General features: G+C 44.1%; 1 protein-coding gene and 1 long non-coding RNA gene across 2 annotated transcripts; both read left to right on the top strand.

Annotated features, from left to right (window-relative positions):
• Positions 1 to 2640: 2640 nt before the first annotated feature.
• Positions 2641 to 6257, top strand: LOC140002861 (uncharacterized). Its single transcript, XR_011810409.1, has 3 exons — positions 2641 to 3700; positions 4931 to 5051; positions 5143 to 6257. It is a non-coding gene; the product is annotated as an uncharacterized lncRNA (long non-coding RNA).
• A 3180-nt stretch (positions 6258 to 9437) lies between these two features.
• Positions 9438 to 18539, top strand: LOC113839620 (aldo-keto reductase family 1 member B1). The gene is made up of 10 exons (XM_027464154.3): positions 9438 to 9598; positions 9841 to 10008; positions 10462 to 10578; positions 11815 to 11892; positions 12266 to 12388; positions 15633 to 15739; positions 15903 to 15984; positions 16518 to 16601; positions 17070 to 17152; positions 17890 to 18539. The coding sequence occupies exons 1-10, from the start codon at positions 9533 to 9535 to the stop codon at positions 17930 to 17932; spliced, it is 951 nt and encodes a 316-aa protein (XP_027319955.1). The 5' UTR covers positions 9438 to 9532; the 3' UTR covers positions 17933 to 18539.
• The last annotated feature ends 677 nt before the right edge of the window (positions 18540 to 19216 follow it).

The following is a 19216-nucleotide window of genomic DNA, read 5'->3' as shown; positions in this document are numbered from 1 at the left end:
GGGACAATGTGATGAACGTCATGCCACTCATTAAAAACCCAGTAGTCTGCAACTTAAAAAATAATAATAAATTAGAAAAAACTTCTCCCAACATTCAAAATAAAGTTCTTAAAAACGGTGTTTTCTATATTATTCCCACAGAACAGCCCACTTTTCTCTCCTACGATGACATACAAAGGCTGAATTCATCCCACATTTGTGGGGCAATGGAAGGCTGAAAGCTCCCAAAACCATGCAGGCCGCACTTGCTGAGGTTTCTCTGCAGGAGCCCAGCTGGCCCCCACTATTTTGGGGGACACACTGTTCCCCCAGAGGGCTCTCTTGGCTGTGAAAGGAGCTGCTCTAACAGCACGGAGAGAAGTGGTGCTTGCCACGGGGCCGACAGTGGTGGCAGCAGCCTGCGGCCTGTCATGGGGAGGCACAACCAGCGAGACTCAGCACTGCCGAGTGCTGCCTCTGTGGCACAGAAGCTAAAATGTGGGGCAAGGTTACTTTGAGTTCCTTGAGTTGTCGGCTTTATGAGACAATTCAGGTGTTTCAAGCAGGTTCTGACAGAGATTTGTGCAATTGTTAATAGAACCGAAAACCAAATGGTGATCTGTGCAGTGCCTGAAAACCCAGTGTGGTAGATGACTACGGTACAGACCAATGGCCCCCTCCACCAAACTAAAATTATCCAGCAGGGCAGTTGCTGACTGTTTTTCTTCTCAGGAATGGCAGCAAGGAGCCAGAGCTCCCTGGCACAAAACTCGGTTCCTCTTGGGCCAGCTGTGGAGCAGTGCCCTGGCGCTGGGGCTTCCGCTCTGCCTGCCCGTGCAAGTGGGGCTGTGGAGAAATGGCTGGGGGTTGCCTTCAGGCCCAGGAGCCTGCACGTATAAAATGAATATAATTTTAAGAGCATTGTATGGCATAATTCTTCTTTAAAAAAAAAAAAAAAAAAAGCCTTTGAATGTGTTTCTATCTTTTTTCAGTCCCCAGCAGATAAGGTAGAAGCTGCACTGATGGCTGCTGTAGATGCTGAGTACCACCACTTCGATTGTCCCTACATGCACCAGAATGAGAAGGAAGCTGGAAAAGGGATTCAGCAGAAAATCAAGGAAGGTGCTGTGAAACGAGAGGAGCTCTTTGTGGTCAGTAGGGTAGGGAGCAGGCAATGTAGGATCCAGGGGAGGACCTGCTGTGTATAGAGCACATTCATAGGAGGGAATTCAAAGCAGTAGGGAAAGACTGTGCTGCAGCATGGAGCAGTTCAGAACACAGTTCAGACCAAAGCTGAGAAAAACTTCTTATTGTCACTTCATCGTGTAGGCAGTTATGCAAGATAGGCTCCACAGTCTCTTTTATTTCCACAACTGTTCAAAATGCATAATAAACTCAAGCTGACGCTGTCCCAGAATGAGTACTGTTTTTTGTTGTTGTTGTTGTTTTCCTTTTTTTTTTTTTTTCCTCATATGTGATTTCTCATATTAGATTTGGCTCATCACAGAAACTATTAACTTGAACACTATCTGCCTATATGAAGTGGCTTGTATGTGTCTTAACTGAAGGAACAGGATTGTTTTTTCAGTTTACCACCACAGCACATCCTGTCTTCAGTGTCAGAGGCCAGCCCTGTTCACAGAGCAAGCCCCCTTTGAAGAGCAATAGGATGTCCTAATTCCTCATGGCCTTCCAAAGACAACAGAGTGTTCCTGTCCTGTGTAGGACAGCACACGACTGCTTTAACCCAGCAGGTCATAGTGTGGTTTGGCTTTTTGTCTCCAGCTGTGGTGCATGTTTTATGAAAAACATCTGGTCAAGGGAAACTGGATTACCTGGATCTCTGCCTCATGCACTGGCCTCTTGGGTTCAAGGTGCGGCAACAGCAACTCCGTTGACTTTCCTACATGGGAGAGCTCTTCAAAACTGCCAGTCATGCTCACAGCACTACTGCTGTTTCAGTCCAGAAGGATCACGTGTCTGTGGCATGCACCAGCACTGCTCTGGTGCTGTTCATTCATCCCTACTCTGGCCACTTGAGGCAGACTCTTGAACCCTGACGCTGAGACTGCTGCTTGCTCGGCATCCTCTGCCTTCTGGGCAGAGAACTGGGAGAGGCAGACCTAGCACTAAGGTCAGGCCTTCCAGCTGTAAGCATGAGCTTGCTGGTTTACTTTTGTCTATTAATTGCATTCTGCAAATCCAATATATGCTCACCTGCCAATGACTTAGCTCCCTCTTTAGGAGAAGGAGAGCTGTACTCTGCTGTCTGACAGTAATTCTCTCCTCTGCATTGTAATGAATTACTAGAGGAAAGACAATGTTTCTGATTTCTGTCTCACTTTTTAATCACGGAGTCCTTAATGCAATACAGATTGAGCTGACATTTGCTGTAGGAGCTTTCACTTTGTTTCACAGGCCCTAGATTTCCAAAGGTGAGACTTTCAGACTGCTTGCACTTCAGAGAAGCTGGCGCCTCAGCCTATTTCTAGCCTTAGCTTTTCCTTTCTGCTACGGCCAAGTCAAGAGCTTCATTCTGTCTCTTGCTTTTGATCTTGTCAACTGTACTTTGTACTTTCAAAGGTGTCGTGGTTAGCTTTATGTGAACAAAGCCACTGAGTGAAAGTGTCATGGCTTTATACTAAGACATCTGCAAAACAAACTAGGTGTAGAGTAGTATGGAGATGTGGGGATACAGCTCTACTCTCATACAGTGGGATACAATTTTCCTTGTGCCACTGACATGAACTGAGGATTCCCACAAAAGAATTGCATGTGTGCAGAGTATATTTTATTCCACAGGTGTGACTCAGCACAGACCTAACCTACATGCTCTTCGTACCTAAGCATTTCCTTATACTTGTTTTTAAAGAGAAAATGCCATAACCCTGCATGAAGGATACAGACAAGTACTAGTGTTTCCTGCACTAGACATTTAAACTATCACGGTCCTCAGTTGTCGCAGTATTAACCTAACCTCCCAACGGGGAATGTTTCAAGTGTGTTCTCTCACTGACAGGCAGGAGGGGACCCTTTCCCATAGTTGACAAAGGCAGGTCAATACCCAGCAACACTATGTGGCAGGTAAGCTCAGTCTCAGTGGCAGAACCATGTTTTCTGTCCTCAGCAGTCTCTTCCATGTCTTCATTACCTTCAGCAGTCACATCTTGTGTGTTGATTTCATGGCATACAAAGTAGCTTTTCAAAACAAACTTGATAATCTTCAATGGAGCTATAGACCAAAGGACCTGACTAATGATCACAGTTGACTTCACCACAGTCCTTGAACTGCTCAGATATATTTTGCAGGAATAAAGACATTTTAGGTTCTATTCATGCCTAAACAAGAGCAGGATATCGAGTGTAACTGCTTTCCACATGTAACTTGGCATGAATTTCACCATCTTAAGAAAAGAGCCTTTGGGCTCAGGCGTGACAAAAGACATGGCGCAATTGTACCACAGGCCCCTCTTCCCTCAGATGTTCCAAGTACAAACAGTTGTCATTTCCTCTCATGAAGAGAAACAAGCTGCATCAGAACATCACTTCGGAACCTGTCTACTATTCCAGATGATGACTTTGCTCCTCTTTCTGTCAGGCCATGGAAGAGCTGCTGGATGCTGGTCAGGTGAAAGCCGCTAGCATCTCCAGTTTTAACCATGAGCAGGTTGAATGAACCTTGAACAAGCCTGGACTGAAATACAAGCCTGCAAACAAACAGGTAAGTGACTGCTAAGTGCCCTCAGGTGACTAGTTTTCAGGGATTATAAAGACCTGATTGCACTTGAATCCAGATATGGAAAAAGAGAGAACAAAGTGGACATAGTGTGCACTCTAAATCCCACCCTATGATTATTTCTGAATATACATAAGGATGTTTTGGATCTCCTGTATCCTGATGGGGCTGAAGTTGGGGGACACGAATTACAACTGGAACTTCCCAAAGCTCCTTATTTGACCTGCTATTAGTGAAAGAATCAAGCTCCTAGTATCAGCAGATTACTGTTTACACAACGCATGCATTTCTTCCTTCTGGTGTGTGTGCACGCACACAGGCACATGCACAACTTGCTGAGTCATGCTGCTGGAATAAAAAATGGGAAGTCAATTTTAATTATATGTGCAGAAACAGAGCATGAATTGACACTAGAGGCACCCTGGTATCTGCCCTGAAAAATGTATAAAATATGAATAGTATATATATATAATATATATATAATATAAACTGTATATACATATATATATTAAAGTCACCCTACTCTTCATTTACCTATAGCAGCCCCTACCTTCTTGGATGCAGGAGCTGCACACCTGCTGTAGATGCTTATTTCTCCAAGTGGCCTTGCACAGATTCAGCAAACTCTTACAGTTCCAAATTCACTAATTCTTGTAGATTTACTAAGAGCACTAGTCTCCTGAGCTTTTCGGTCCTAAGATACATTAACACTTTCTCTGCTTATAGTTACAAAAAAAAAAAAAAAAAAAAAAAAAAAAAGAGCAGGCTGAAAAGACAAAACGCATCTTCATCCAAACCTACAGAATCCCTTCACACAAAGTCACAAAAAGGGGCTTTTATGACAAGAACAGAGAAAATGAGATAATAGCAGATGCAGCATGCCCTTATAATCTCACTCTACAATTATTACTGTATATACAAGGCATAGGGGTCTTAAGTATTTGCTAAACGGCAGCTTAGATATCTCAGAGAAGTACTTCAGAACATTCCTTCCTGGGGTGAAGGAACCCAAAGATAAGCTTCAGAAAACCCTTCTTCCCCAGCACAGAGAGCCAAAGATGCAGGAAGCCTTGCTGTAAGTAGGCGCTATACAAAACTAGGGCTGTATAATATCCTGCAAACCTGGCACAGTGTGAAAAAAATCAGCCTGTAACTGCATTGGGTGGTTATCCCTGCAGCAAGTTACATCAGTTGTATTATTATCAATGTCTGTAGTTCTGTGTTGACAGACTGAATGCCATTCATACCTGACCCAGGAGAAGCTGATCAAGTACTGCCAAGCCAAAGGGATCGCTGCATTGGCATACAGCCCCCTTCACTCTCCTGACAGGCCATGGTAAGACTGATTTGCAAGGGTTGATACTACAAATGCACCATTGATTGTTGATCTAGGTACAGGTTTGTGCTGATAGCTTTTCTCTGCGTAGGGCTAAACCAGGGGATACCAGCATAAAGGACAGCTAATGACAAAGGATGCAAAGGAAGAGCCTCGCTCTTCATTCCCTGTGAACTACGGTGCTCTCCTGTGGTGTTAATCAGTACTGCAGGTACTGGCCATCAGTATTTCACGAGATGCTTAGTTGGATTGAGTGGAATATGAAAGCCTTGTAAATCTTCCTTTGGATCAGGGCAGGAAGATGCAACTTTGAGAAATGGAAGCATTCTGCAACACAAAGGGCCCACAAAGCTTCTTGGAACAGCTGGCACATAAAACTGCAGCTTCTGATTTTTATTCCCTCTGCCACTGAAGTCTTGGAAATCCAGAGATGCCTCTTTCCTTTCCCTCCTTCATGAAGCAGTCATTTCTTCTCACTAACATACTCCAGCATGGACTTGTTCTTTAATTCTGTGAATCTTGCTTACAACCTCTCATGTTCAGGGGTGATTTCCAGCTGTTTCTTATTGTGTGTTTGACTTTGAACTGACTAAAGAAGAAATGGCAACCATTCGCAGCTTTAACAGGAACCGGAGAGCCCACGTGATGAGCACATAAGTGGTAGTGGTCATTATTATTTTTCAAAACCCTTAATTTATGAATACTATATACACATTTTATGTCTGAACACTGCCTAGAATGCTGAGAGTCTGAATGACAACGGGACAAAGGTGTTCCCAGCATACAAAGGGCTCATACTTTCCAGGAAAACAAATCCAGAATAAATTAATTCTACAATTTATTTTGATGGCTGAAGGGAATTCCTTTCTATTCAAGAGCAAAACTGATGAGGAGTGCCATTTCAATGCAAAATACTGAAGATGTATTTTGCTCCTCTGGAGCTTGGTCTGATATTCTTCCTACTAATTTATCCAGCTTTCTTATTGCATCTGTCCTCCTGCTGCACGTCAAGTCACAGGATATGTATTCAGTGACGTTAGGTTTTTTTTTTTGGTTTTTTTTTTTTACTTTCCTTGAAAAAAAGGACAGCGTACATTTGTTCTAAAGAACAAAATGTGAGCTGTTATAATTTCCTGCCCAAATGTGGAATTAGAAAACACAGAGAGACCTTGAAACACAAATTTACATTTGTACTCAGTCTTGCATCAGTGCAACAGTCAGAAGAAGACAGCAGCTGGGAACATTGGATAAAAACCTCCTATGAGGAATGTGAAGTAAAGACCAGGTTCCTGTGGATGAGGGAGACAACCAGGAATTTCACCACTTTAAAACTAACCCCAAGAGTTTGTTTGTTTGTTTGTTTTCCCCTAGTGTATCCACCCGCCACCCCTTTTATCCCTCTTAAATTTTCTTTATGCAGAAAACATACAGGTGCATACTGGGCACTACTTTACACAGGCTTTCTGCTATGTGTCAAAATACAACAGAGTGGTGATTTTCTTTTGGATACAACTACTTCAACATGTGCTTCACATTACTGCTCTCTGTGAAATTCTATCCTTATGTAAAAAACTATTAATAAATCCATTTGCATACAAATTCATTCAAATGCCCATATTTAAAAAACAAAAACAAATGAACAAAACACACAAAATTAATCTTTAAATGCAACAATGAAATAAGAATCCTGCCTGATCAAAAATATTTTCTGCTTTAAAAATCTGAGTATATATGGTTTTGCCTAGACTAGAGTTAGGAGTGAGACAGGATGTTGGACCATGTGTACAATTTGGCTGCAGGAACTGAATTCTTTTCAATGGTCAATCATTTTCATGAGTTCAAGATTCTGCTTTTTGTAGACAGAATTGATATTTTTTTTCCAACTAAAACTTCTTTCAAAAAAAAAAAAAAGTTATATACAACCCCCTAGGCCAAGAACAAAATGTGACTTTTGCTCATAAGTCACAGGCAGCTGCTAAAGGCTCTATGAGATTCATCTTGCCTAACTTTAGGTGCCTACACAGCACAGGTGCAGACACTCAACCTGCACCTCGGGGTCATCCTCCAAGCTGCAGTCACAGCCGAGGGATGTCTGAGTGAAACAAGGCAGCAGTGTTCAGTGTGATGTGTTACACCCACGGTACCGCAGTCCCTGCATAACAGCTGGGAGCATGGAAAATTACTACCCCTCTCTAACACTTTTTCCCAGGTCAGCCACACTACTGGGCTCCCAGCATTATCCTTGGCCATGCTGCAGATTTCACACCTGTCTTCTGGCATGCTCCCCTCAGTACAATACATAAGGACAACACACAACGTCCCAGCAGCTTATCAGGCAATGCCAGAGGGGCGTTAGTAACTGCCCAGCCTTTGGGGCTTTTGGGCCATGGCATCAGGGATCACCCACCCCATTCAGGGTCCCCTCCCCCTTCCCTGTAAGCACAATCCAGCAGCGCAAGGAACTGCAGTTAATTACTTCTTTCTTCCGTGGGGACATATCCAGCACCTGTGGGATGAGCGGGATCAGGCCATTGCCCCACACAGCTCTTGACTAGCAGATCCCAAAGCCCTCCTCTCTTGCGCAGGGCCCTGCTTGCAAGCAGCACACAGCCCAGACTCTGCAGGGCTCTGCTCTCCCCTTACAAAAGCCACATCCCAAAAAATCTGCAGCAGTGGCATTTCCTCAACGTTTGGCTGGTCCCCAGCATTTTTTTTTCAAGCACATGCAGCACTTGGGATCAACAGACAAGCCCAAAGACAAAAAGCCTTGTTAACTCCAAGGAGGTGAGAAGCAACCACAGCATGCTCCTGGTATGATATGAATGCAGCACGAGGAAGAGGCCAAGGTCTTCTCTTTGTGTCAGAGAGAAATTCCTACTGCCATTGGCAACTTCCCCCAGGCACCCACTTTTGTTGTGATTCCAGCTGGAAACTGACATGCTGTCACCTCAAAGCACTGATTTTGGCTGAGTTTGCACCTGTCAGTGCCTACAGCTGCAGACCCTTGCAGCTGTCCTCCTTACAAGCAGAGGTGATTGTACTTTGTGCCTCTGCCACCCCCTGAGTTTTCCTTTGCACGTTTTCAGCGGGCCACACAGCCTCTGCTGGTGAAGCCCACCACCTCCACGAGGACATACCCACTTCCATTATTTTGGACCTGGTTCTTCCCAGATCCCAAACACTGCTGGTCTCCGAAGTCTCCGCTTGTGGTGAAATTAGAGTGCAAAGTCAGCAAAACAAACCAAGAAACTCATGATACTAAACATCCTGTTCCAGTGCGAAACCTCATGCACAGATCAGGAAAAATAAAAGAGAAGCCCTTCCTGCAGCGTGCAGCTCGGCCTCTGCAGCTTTCACAGCCGAGGAACAGGCAGGCACGGCACCAAGGACGGGCCCTGCAAGCTTCTCCAGGCTGGCTGCCACCCGGTGACACAGGCAGTGCTTCTCCCTTCCCCAAGGCCGCACTGCCTTGTGACAGCCCCAGCAGGGCCTCTGGGAGAGACAGACAGCTGGAAAATGGTTTGCCTTAGAGGTGAGGGAAAAGCCTCCCACTCTCGAGAACAAAGAGCAGGGCCCAGTGCAGAACTTCTGCCCCAGGCCTTTTGTAACAAGATGGAGACATCTCCCACAGCTGAAACCAGCAGGGAAAAGCGAACTGAAAATGTAGCGCACGAGCACGGGGTTATGTAAGTGCTTTGCGATCCAAGTGAAAACACATCACATCCTGCGGGGACGGCCGATGGCGCTGACACAGAACAGGAGGACCATTAGCGAGGAAAACCCATTACCTTGCCCGCCCTTAGTTAAATGGAGCAAAAACCTCAGCGCTGCACAGCGCGCGGGCCTCCGCCGTGGGAGAGGCACCCGAGGAAGCTCCCCATGTGCTCCTGTGGCCAAGGCTGGCTTTTTCCACTGCGCTGCAGCCTCCTCGCCCGAGCAGCACGCGCTTGTCCACAGGGTTTCGACACCGATGTTGGACGTGCCAGCACGTACTCGTGCCATACAAATTCGTCTTGTCCTGCAAGGCCCTCAGCACCTCCCTGAGGACGGCGGCGCAATTCGGCAATGATGTCACGCACTAAAAACTCGCTGTTCCTCTCCTACAGCTTTCAAAACATGTTAAAAAATAAAAATAATAAAAAAAATCCCAACATCCAAACAGAGCTCTTTTTTTCTTAAATATGGCTTTTCCCAAATGACCCCCGGGCACCACCGGGAAGGGAAGGGAAGGGAAGGGAAGGGAAGGGAAGGGAAGGGAAGGGAAGGGAAGGGAAGGGAAGGGAAGGGAAGGGAAGGGAAGGGAAGGGAAGGGAAGGGAAGGGAAGGGAAGGGGGCCCCGAGCAGCGGTCCCGGGGGCTCAGCCCCGGCGCCGCCCCCTGCCCGCCTCCCTCCCTCCCTCCCTCCCTCCCTCCCTGCGCTCCGGGGCGGGCCGGGCGCTATTAAAGCGGCGTGAGAGAGGCTCCGGCGGTGTGTGTGGGGCCATGGCGACCTACGTGCAGCTGAACACGGGGGCCAAGATGCCCATCGTGGGGCTGGGCACATGGAAGGTGAGCGGGGAGGGCCCGGCCTGGGCGGCGGCGCGGGGAAGGGGGAGGCCGCGGGGCCGCTGCCCGGCCTGCGGGCGGCCTGCGCGGAGATCGGCTTTTTTGGGGGTTGTTTCTCGTTCGTGTTTTTTATTTTTTTTTAAGTGTGTTTTCGGTGGGGTGGCTTTCTGAATTTGGGTCTTAACGGGCACGAGGCCCGCGTGTGTTTGGGTGGGCGCTCCTCAGGCGCTGTCCTTCCCCTTCAGTCCCCGCCAGGGAAGGTGGCAGCTGCGGTGATGGCCGCTATCGACGCTGGGTACCGCCACCTGGACTGCGCCTTCGTGTACCAGAACGAGAGCGAGGTTGGGGACGGCATCCAGAAGAAGATCAAGGAAGGGGCTGTGAAGCGAGAGGAGCTCTTCGTGGTCAGCAAGGTAGGGGCCTGGGGGTGTACGAGCCCCGGGGAGAATGGTGTTCTTGTGGTAACCCCAGGTCCAAGCTTCTTCTGTCATCCCCACCTCTGCATGGAGGACTAGGAGGGATACGTGCTGAGTACAGAGTGATGCTTTGAGCTTTTCCCAGCACTAAACTTTGCTGTTGTTTTTTATGCAGCACCTGACCCTGTTGTGGGTAGCTTTTAAATAATGTCTTAATTGGCTGAGGCTGCTTCTGCTGCCTGCAGTGCCCCCCTTCAGCTCTGTGTGCTGCCACTGCATCCACTGGCCTTGCTATCGGGGGCTATTCCTGCCCACAGAGCAAGTCTTCTTTGAAGAGAAATAACCTAATTTCACACTCTTCTAAAAGAGAGATCTCTCCTAATTGGGACAGAAGCATTCCAGGAACTTTAGCCCAGCAGCTCACAGTGTGCCTTGGCTTTCTGTCTCCAGCTGTGGTGCACGTTTCATGAAAAACATCTGGTGAAGGGAGCCTGCCAGAAGACTCTTGCTGACCTGAAACTGGATTACCTGGATCTCTACCTCATCCACTGGCCCCTTGGGTTTAAGGTACAGTAACAGTAATGTACTTGGCTTTCTGTTATAGCTGGCAGTTTTGAAGAGTCACACAGTCTTACAGCCCAACAATGTCTCCGTCTGAGAAAGATAATCATGTGCCTGCACATGAGTCAGGCTGTTGATTCCTGCTTCTGAGATTCTTGCTTGCACAGCACCCTCTCTTTTGATTGTAGAAGAGGTAGACCTAGTAGTAGGGGCAGGTTTCCCTGCCGCAAGTATAAATTATGCAGCTCTCCTTATTACTATCTCTGTGTTGTCTCTTACAAATCCAGAGTATGGTCAACAATGACTTGGTTCCTGCTTTGTGTGAAGGAGGGTGGTACTCTGCTGTCTGACAGATTTTTTTTCCCTCTGTGTTTCAGACTCAGAGAAAGAGAATATTTTTCTACTTCTGTCTGTAATCACTGCATCCTTAATATTATAAACTGAGTTGACCTTTGCTGTAGGAGCCTTAGTGTTCCACAGACTTTACATTCTAAAAGGTTGAAGCTTTTTAGTTCCTAACTTTAATGTGCTACATACAAAGGAGTTGATGTCTGCTTGAAAATGTGTAAGCTTAGTCTCTTACAGCCTGAACAAAATCGGTGCCCTACCTGTTGCTTCTGAGATAACTGTTCTTTGTGCTTTTCATAGTATCTGTATCTTTAAAATTAGATTAATGTGAACAGAATTGTCAAAGTGAAAATGCGTTGCAGTATAGTAAGGTATCCCTAGAAAACACCTGCTTTTGGAAGTTCATAAATCATAGCCAGCCCTAACTGGGACACAGACTGTTGCAACTTTCCCTCTGCCAGCAACTGAAACAATGAGGCTCCCTGTGAAAGACCTCTCAGCAGATATGGTCCTCACAGACTGATGCTCCTACGTCCTAAGTGGGTCCTTACTACAAAAATGCACAGCTCTTATGTGAGCATAACAGTGTATTTTATTAAAATGCATAACACAGGAAGCAAACTTGTAAGCTGGAAATAATTCTACAAGAGAATTGTCCTATTTCACATATGTATTGTGGTGACCCAACAGACTTTGCTGTGTCCAGTGAAGTAGTTGTATGTATGAGATGACTGCTGACAAAAATGCCACAAACCTATGTGAAGGCAAAAGAAAAGACTGAAGAATGTAGATAACAAATATTAGTATTTCTTGCACTGTGTTTGTGATATCATGGTCTTCAGCTGGTGTTAACCTTTACAACAGAGAATGTTTCAAGTGTTTTCTCACTGACAGGCAGGAGAGGACCTGTTTCCAACAGATGACAAAGGCATGTCAATACCCAGCAACACTGATATTCTACATACGTGGGAGGTAAGTCTGCCCACAGCAAGAGTCACGTCTTCTGTCCTCAGCAGTTTCTTCCGTGCCTCACTACCTTCAGCAGTCTAAACTGTCTCATGTACACAGAACTACTTGAAAGGACTCACTGGTACAATGGTGGATATTTAAATGTTGATTTTTGTTTCCAAGTCATCATGAATTCCTGCAATCTCAAAGAATGAATCTTTGGGCTTTGAGATTGGAGATGTGGGATAAATATACCAGTGCTTTGTTTGTCTCAAGACAAACGCTGCAGATCTAAACACTGATTCTCTTTGTGAAAAGGACAAAATAAGCCATGTTAGAAAAAATGTGTACAGACCCTTTCATACATATCAGATGCTGATTTGGCTCTTTCCATTAGGCCATGGAAGAGCTGGTAGATGCTGGTCTGGTAAAAGCCATTGGAATCTCCAACTTCAACCATGAACAGATAGAAAGAATCTTGAACAAGCCAGGATTGAAATACAAGCCTGCCAACAACCAGGTAAGCAGCTCAGTGACCAAATATGAATGCTTTTTTCTTCTGTGTTTCAATTATTATGAAAATCTTCTTATGGGATAAGGTTGGAGTTTCTGCACTACTGCTTGAAAGTCTGACAAGGAGCAGCTCCAGAATATCTTATTTTGGAGGAGGGAAAAAATCCCCTGAGCTCAAATCTGCATTTCAGTTGAGTAAAACCCAGGATATGTACAAGAGCTTGGTAGAGAATTGGATGATTTTTCAACTCTGTTGTGGAGAAGACAGTTCCTGTTGTTGATGACTTGAGACTAAAGGAACTGAACAGGGAAGACTTCATGGACTGCTTACAGATTTGAGGAGGGTTGGGAGGAAATGGACTTAGAAGGTAGGCTGTAAAGTAAAATTGTCCAGGTGTATTGGCAACACTTAAAATTTTAGGAAAATGCAGACTGCAGAAGACTTAAGGATATAGTGTAATGTACAGTTTGGAGCAACATCAGCTGTGACACTTGATCAGGTTACCCTGGGCTTTATCCAGTCAGTTCTTGAAAACCTGCAAGGCTGGAGACTGCACAGCCTCTTGAGGCAGTGTGCTCCACTGCCTGACACCCCCTCCTTGGTAGGATGAGGGAGTGGAGGGAGTTTTCCTGTATCTGGTCTCAACCTGTCTTGTTTCAATTTATGCATGCTGTCTGTTTTCCTCTCACCATGCACCAGTGAAGAGTTTGGCTTGACTTCTGATGACCTTCTTGTAGGTATTGGAAAACTTATGGGGAGCCCAGAAGCCTTCCTTCTCCAGGCTGAACAAGCCTAATTCCCTCAACCTGCCCTCAGCCATCCTGCTGTCCCTCTGCTGAATCTATGACAGTTTCTCAATCTTCACCTGAGAGGACTGGGAAGGGGGCAACGTGGGCACTGTGTTCTGAAGGTGGTCTGACAGATGCTGAGTAGAAGGGGGTGATCACTTCCCATGACCTACTGGCTGTGTTCCTGTTGCCAGGGATCACTACTGGCTCGCTTGTAGCTCAGCCTGCCATGGCTTCTAGGTCCTTCCTAGCAGAGCTGCTCCCCAGGCAGTCAGGCTGCAGCCTGTGTCATTGCTGGGGGCTCTTTCTTCCAAGGTGCAGGGCTTTGCATGCAGCTTTCTTGAGTCTTGTAAGGTTTATGTAGGACTTCTCCCACTACCTGAGTAGTTCCTTCTGAAGTGGCAGCCCACCCTTGAGTGTTTTCTCTGGTCCACTTCTCTCCACTGGTCAGTTTGGCATCACCTGCAAACATGACAAGGTCATAGCCTGTCAAGTTGTTGAGGAAGACAGGCCCTGTGATAGTTTTCCTGTGTTTATCCAGTCTTGTCCTAAACTGCTCTGGTTATTGTGGGACTGCAGTAAGTTCTCAATACTGAATTACAAGAACTGGTTAACTTACTGTGATAGATTGAGCATATGTACTAAAAAGGGATCTTAACACCTGTCTTCAGAAAGCTAATGGGAGTGTTCCCTGCAAGTCTGTCCAGTGTCAAACAAGCCTTCTGACAGCTGCAAAATTCATAATTCTGGACTAACTTCGTATTCAGTCCAATCTACTTCAGGAAACTTAGAAGTCTTATCAGACCTACCACACCTTGTTGCCAAAGAACTTTTCACTGTAGTTGGCAACTACTCCTCTGTCACTTGTATAGGGGATGTTGACCTTATGTCTCTTCCACTCTGCTAAGTTTTCTCACCAATGGGTGTTGGTGGCTGTCCTTCAATACTTACTGCATCTGAAGAAACAGTTGCAAGTCTGAAACTCTTGTCTTGTGAACTCTTACCAGTTAGCCTAATATAAGATTATAGTGCTTCCTGCAAACCGTTTCTCTCTGATTAGTTGGTATTACTGGACTCTAAATGAAATGTCTACAATGTCATTCTTGTTCTTAACTATGGATGCAGTCAGTATGCAAATTGGTTTAATTCATGGTGAGATACCAGTTTGGCAAGGCAGTAATTACATTATGATAATATTGCTAATTAGTTCATGAAGGAGATCTGAGTGAAGTATTTGATCATTGTCAGTGTGTATTGCAATATCTTAAAATACTTATTTAAATGTATCAGAGGCTTTTCACCATGGCCCAAACTAGAAAATGCAACTCAATTTTTCAACTTGAGTTCAGGTGGGCAGGTAGGGATGACTTTGCCTCACTTGCACAGTCTGAATCTTACCTATTGAATAGTGGAGAAAATACCCAACTTGGCTAAATGCTCTGTTATTCTGAGTAGTATTGAAGCAAAATAAATGTATAATTTGCCTAAAAACTGAGTTGCGCCCTGTTGCATCTAATATTTCAACATGCTTCAGAAGAGAAGCAGCAATGCAAGCTTCTGATAACAGCAAGCAGCCAGACCCATAAATAAAGCAGTCAAGGGTGTAATCTAATCCCATGATTTACGCTGTTGCTCCACCTGCCAATGGCATGTTTCTTTGAAGGCTTGAATGACAGTGTAGTCAAAAAAGGTTTTTGAGTTTGCCTGCTAAAAGAAAAGTACTGCTCCCTGGTGTGAAATTATCCTCAAAGTCCATCTATGTAAAGCAGCAAAAATTCATGTTAATTCAGTGCTGCCAGATATCTGGATAACGTCTGTTCTGTACTACATATCAGTGCATTAACTTGCCAGAACACAGATCTGGTGCACTAAGAAGTCTGTAGATAGTCTTCTGGAAACTAATGGTAAGCACAAATGCATTTCTAAAAGTTATATAATGCAGAGTAATCTGAAGATCTAGAATCTGTAGCAATTAGTAGCTACTTTCAATATTTGCAGACTGGGAATATTCTGCATGCTTATTGACATAAAGCAGATAAAAAGGAATGAAACAACGCCTGTATTGAGGCAGTATGGAATCTGTAAAAACCTAATACTTTTACAACATTTAATTAGGTAAGAGGACTTTGTACTCTATTGGTCTGCTATCCCATTGTTATGACTTTATGGTACTTCTGCACGTGTGTCATTGAACTGAGATGAACTCCACTTCAGGAGTTAATAAGATGATAATTCATGTTAGAAATAATATGGATCAGGAAAGTTTTAAGAAAATGGTGTTATAGTTCTTGGACACCTGCACTTGCAAGCAGAAGGGGAATGGGGATATACAGAAACAAATACCGCATAATATCATGTGGACTATAAATTACAATAAAAACCAACACTTGGTTGGATTTTAAAAAATAATGAAACATGAAAGTAGCTGTGCCACTGTCAGTTTCTGTACTCTTGTGTTTCAGATTGAATGCCATCCATACCTGACCCAGGAGAAGCTGATCAAGTACTGCCAATCCAAAGGGATCGCTGTGACTGCATACAGTCCCCTTGGCTCTCCTGACAGGCCATGGTAAGACTCACTCCCATTTTGCAAGGGAGCTGGCAGGGATTACACTTGAAGCATTGAGACTCCAAGTGCTCCATTAATCATTCATCAAGATACAGATTCCTGTTGCTGGGTTGGCTCTTTCTATGGAGGTTTCTTGCCACTGGTCTTTCTTTCCTCTGTGTAGGGCTAAACCAGAGGATCCTTCCCTTCTGGATGACCCCAAGATTAAAGAGATTGCAGCCAAGCACAACAAAACTCCAGCACAGGTAGGTGGGTGCTGGACAGTGGGTACTGCTTCCTGTAACACAGAATTTGTTGTTCTTTAGAACAGCTAATGACAAACAATGTAAAATGAAGAGCTTGACTCCTCATTCACTGAGCTGTGGTGTTATATAGCAGTGCAGCTTATTTATTGCATGGTCTGAAATGCTTTCTTGAAAGGGTTATTTGACTATCAAGAAGAAACATTTTCTTGACCTATCTTTAAATGTTTGTCTTCTCATCTTAAGCCAGTGCAGAGAAATGAACACTTGTGTAGACTACCTATGTTTAGGTAGGAAGGAAACAAACCTTGTATCATAAGACTGGAAGGGCTACCACAGGACTCCACTGCTCTATTTGCACTTCAGAAGGCACTGCTGAGACTTTAGTACAGTTTGAAATGCAGTTCTGCTGTGAGTGGTTAGTTCTGCTGAATTGTACAATTTACAGCTTCTACTTTATTACAGAACAAAAGCTGTTCTCTCTGACTCAGTGGTATGCTCTGACTTCTTTCTGACTCAGTGGTCTCTTCCTGCAGGTTCTCATTCGGTTCCACATCCAGAGAAATGTGGTTGTGATTCCTAAGTCCATCACCCCCCAGCGCATTGTGGAGAACTTCAAGGTGGGTGATTACAAGTGTCCAGGATGCAGGGATGGCATCCTTTCCCTCTGTGGAGCAAGTGTTCCTTTCTCAGCCTTCCAAAGTAATCCTCAGATGAGGACTAGAGCTTTTCTCACATTACCTATAATGAGGGTTAAGCTAAAGCTGAAACTGGAGACACAATGAACAGATGCATCCTTTACAAATAATGTTGCAGAATGCCTCCATCCTCTAAATGCTCAAGAAGCTTCTTGGAACAGCTGGCATATAAAAGCCTCCAACTTCTGAACTTTCAAATGCTTCCTTCCCTCCTTTTCCCACTGCTAGTGGAGTCTTGGAAATCCAAAGGTGCTTTTTTCCTCTTCCTCCTTCTTGAAGCCACCATTTCTTCTCACTAGCACCCCTCCAATGTGGACTTGTGCTTTAATTCTATGAGTCTTGCTTAGTCTGATTTGTTCAAAGAGGTGATTTTCAGCTGTTTCTTGTTAGGTGTTTGACTTTGAGCTGACTAAAGAAGAGATGACAACCATTCTCAGCTTTAATAGAAACTGGAGAGCCTGTGCAATGAGCACGTAAGTGATATTTTTAACCTGATAAGTTGTCAGTTTTGTGTACTAGACCTGTTTAAGGTTCAGGATACTCAAACTCAATTTCCAAAGAGTTCAACTTCAAAATTTTTTCACAGTAAAATTTCAGATGTTCATATCATGAACCAAACTACAATGATCATAAAGCAAACTTGATGTTCATCTTGAGTTCAGTCTGCAAGAAGGCTTTTGTAGCTGGAATTCTGAGAGAAGGATTCTTGTTCATAATCTTAATTTTGTCTATATTGGAGATAGGAGTATGAGGCAGACTCAATTCATGATCAACTTTGCTTGTGGAATTTTATTTTATCTTTACTAACTTATGTATGTTATAAAAAAGGCACTATGATCTTAATGGGTTACTGGAGAAGTGGGTGAACGTTCAAGAAGTAATGTTGAGGATTTGCAACTTAAAAGCCTGAAGCTAGATATGAAGTCTTTTTGAAAGACTGCAAAAAAGATTCTCTAGGCAGTAGACAGTAAAACCTTGAATTAGTGATCTGTGAAGTGCCTAGGTCCCACAGCCTGAAATGCTCAGCCTGAACAACAGGAAGATACTTGAGAATCTTTGTTTACAAATGAAACACATCACCAAAGAAAACAGAAGTCTGAAACTGACTCTGTTTATACAGTTCAGTTCCTCCTCTGATTCTCTGCAGGGAGTACAGCTGCATGTAGTATTTCTCAGCTGTTAGAATAATGTTCTCCTCTATTTCTTTCAGGTGCAAAACCCACAAGGACTACCCTTTCAACGCAGAGTATTGAAGATAGTTTCCTGCCTCTCCCCAGACTTCTCAGATATGCTTCTGCTGTTGCCTTTGAGTTGTCTATCTAGCTTTCTCACTGCATCAACCCTCTTTTTTGCCCACGAAGACGCAGTGTGTGTACCCAGTGACTTTGGGTGTGCTTTTTGTTGTTTTTGTTTTGTTTTTCTTTTGAGGAAGGACATGCTAAAAAATTTCTGAAGAGCACACTGTGTGGACTACAGTAGAGTGTCTTTGCCAAGCTGCATGTCTGGAATTGGTAAGCAAGAAACATTGAGAGAGTTTGAGCTACTAGTCACTTACTTTGGAATATTGTGAATTGTAGCTAGTGACACTTGTCTCGATCTTGTCTGGAAGGACCAGGATATGACAGATTTTGCATAACTAGGTTGAGGTCAGATTTTCTAATTACTTCTGGATTTGATTTTTCTTTTTTTGTAACACTCCATGCTCTTTTCCTCTAATTGGAAGTACCAATTGATTTTTTTTTTTTTTTTTAAGTATAGCAGTTGCTATGTGGGTAGCTCTTCAAAAAGTGTGTAAGTCCTGGTTTCTTGGTGATATAAAAGCTGGGTTTGCTTATAATAAAATATAGTTTCATTACTGTGTGTAATGAGATGGTTATTTCAGCAATGCTCTTAATGGCAGCATAGAGTAGCTGTATTACATTGGCTGTCTGGTTACACAAATGCAAGGAAAATTACTGTCCCCCCTAGAAATCCCTATAGCTGATGTTAGCTTCTCACACATAGCCAGCAGGTTATCTATTGAATTCATGCTACTGCTTGTGGAATGCATGTTAGGCATTAGTGTGTATCAATGGCCACAGGTTCACCTTTGGCCATTGAGTAGCCTACTTGAGCCTCTTTAAATACTGCTCTTACAGTATGCCTGACAGTTAATATACTGATGTTTAAATCAATCTTTATTTTATGAAACTGGCAGTATATTTGGTCTAGTAGAAAACTCATTCCTTAAAACTCGTTCCTTTAAAGACATGAAGCCTACACAGAATCCTATGGGATGTTTTAAGTAAACAATAGAAAACATGCGCCTTCCAGGCAGGCAGCACGTGATGCAGGAAAGGCTTCTGTGCTTGTACAAGCAACAGCTGCAAGTAACACAAAATGGACTTCTAAAAAGCTCCTGCATCATGAGGTGGCAGATCAAAAGCTTACTGCAGTGTTTTGGGAGCACAGAAGTAAGCTTATGGCCACATTTTGACACAAGATATCCTTTGCTTTATTTGTTCTCACAATACATGCTGGTAACGATTCTCAAGTTG

This window comes from Anas platyrhynchos, chromosome 1 (genome assembly GCF_047663525.1).
Source record: "Anas platyrhynchos isolate ZD024472 breed Pekin duck chromosome 1, IASCAAS_PekinDuck_T2T, whole genome shotgun sequence".
Taxonomy (NCBI): Eukaryota; Metazoa; Chordata; class Aves; order Anseriformes; family Anatidae; genus Anas; species Anas platyrhynchos.
This window is presented reverse-complemented; position numbering and strand designations above follow the sequence as displayed.

Coding starts and splice junctions, on each gene's coding strand:
- LOC113839620 (XM_027464154.3), top strand. CDS start 9,533: ATGGCGACCTACGTGCAGCTGAACACGGGGGCCAAGATGCCCATCGTG. Junction 10,579..11,814: donor ACTGGCCCCTTGGGTTTAAG/GTACAGTAACAG, acceptor TCTCACTGACAG/GCAGGAGAGGACCTGTTTCC. Junction 15,985..16,517: donor ACAACAAAACTCCAGCACAG/GTAGGTGGGTGC, acceptor CTCTTCCTGCAG/GTTCTCATTCGGTTCCACAT.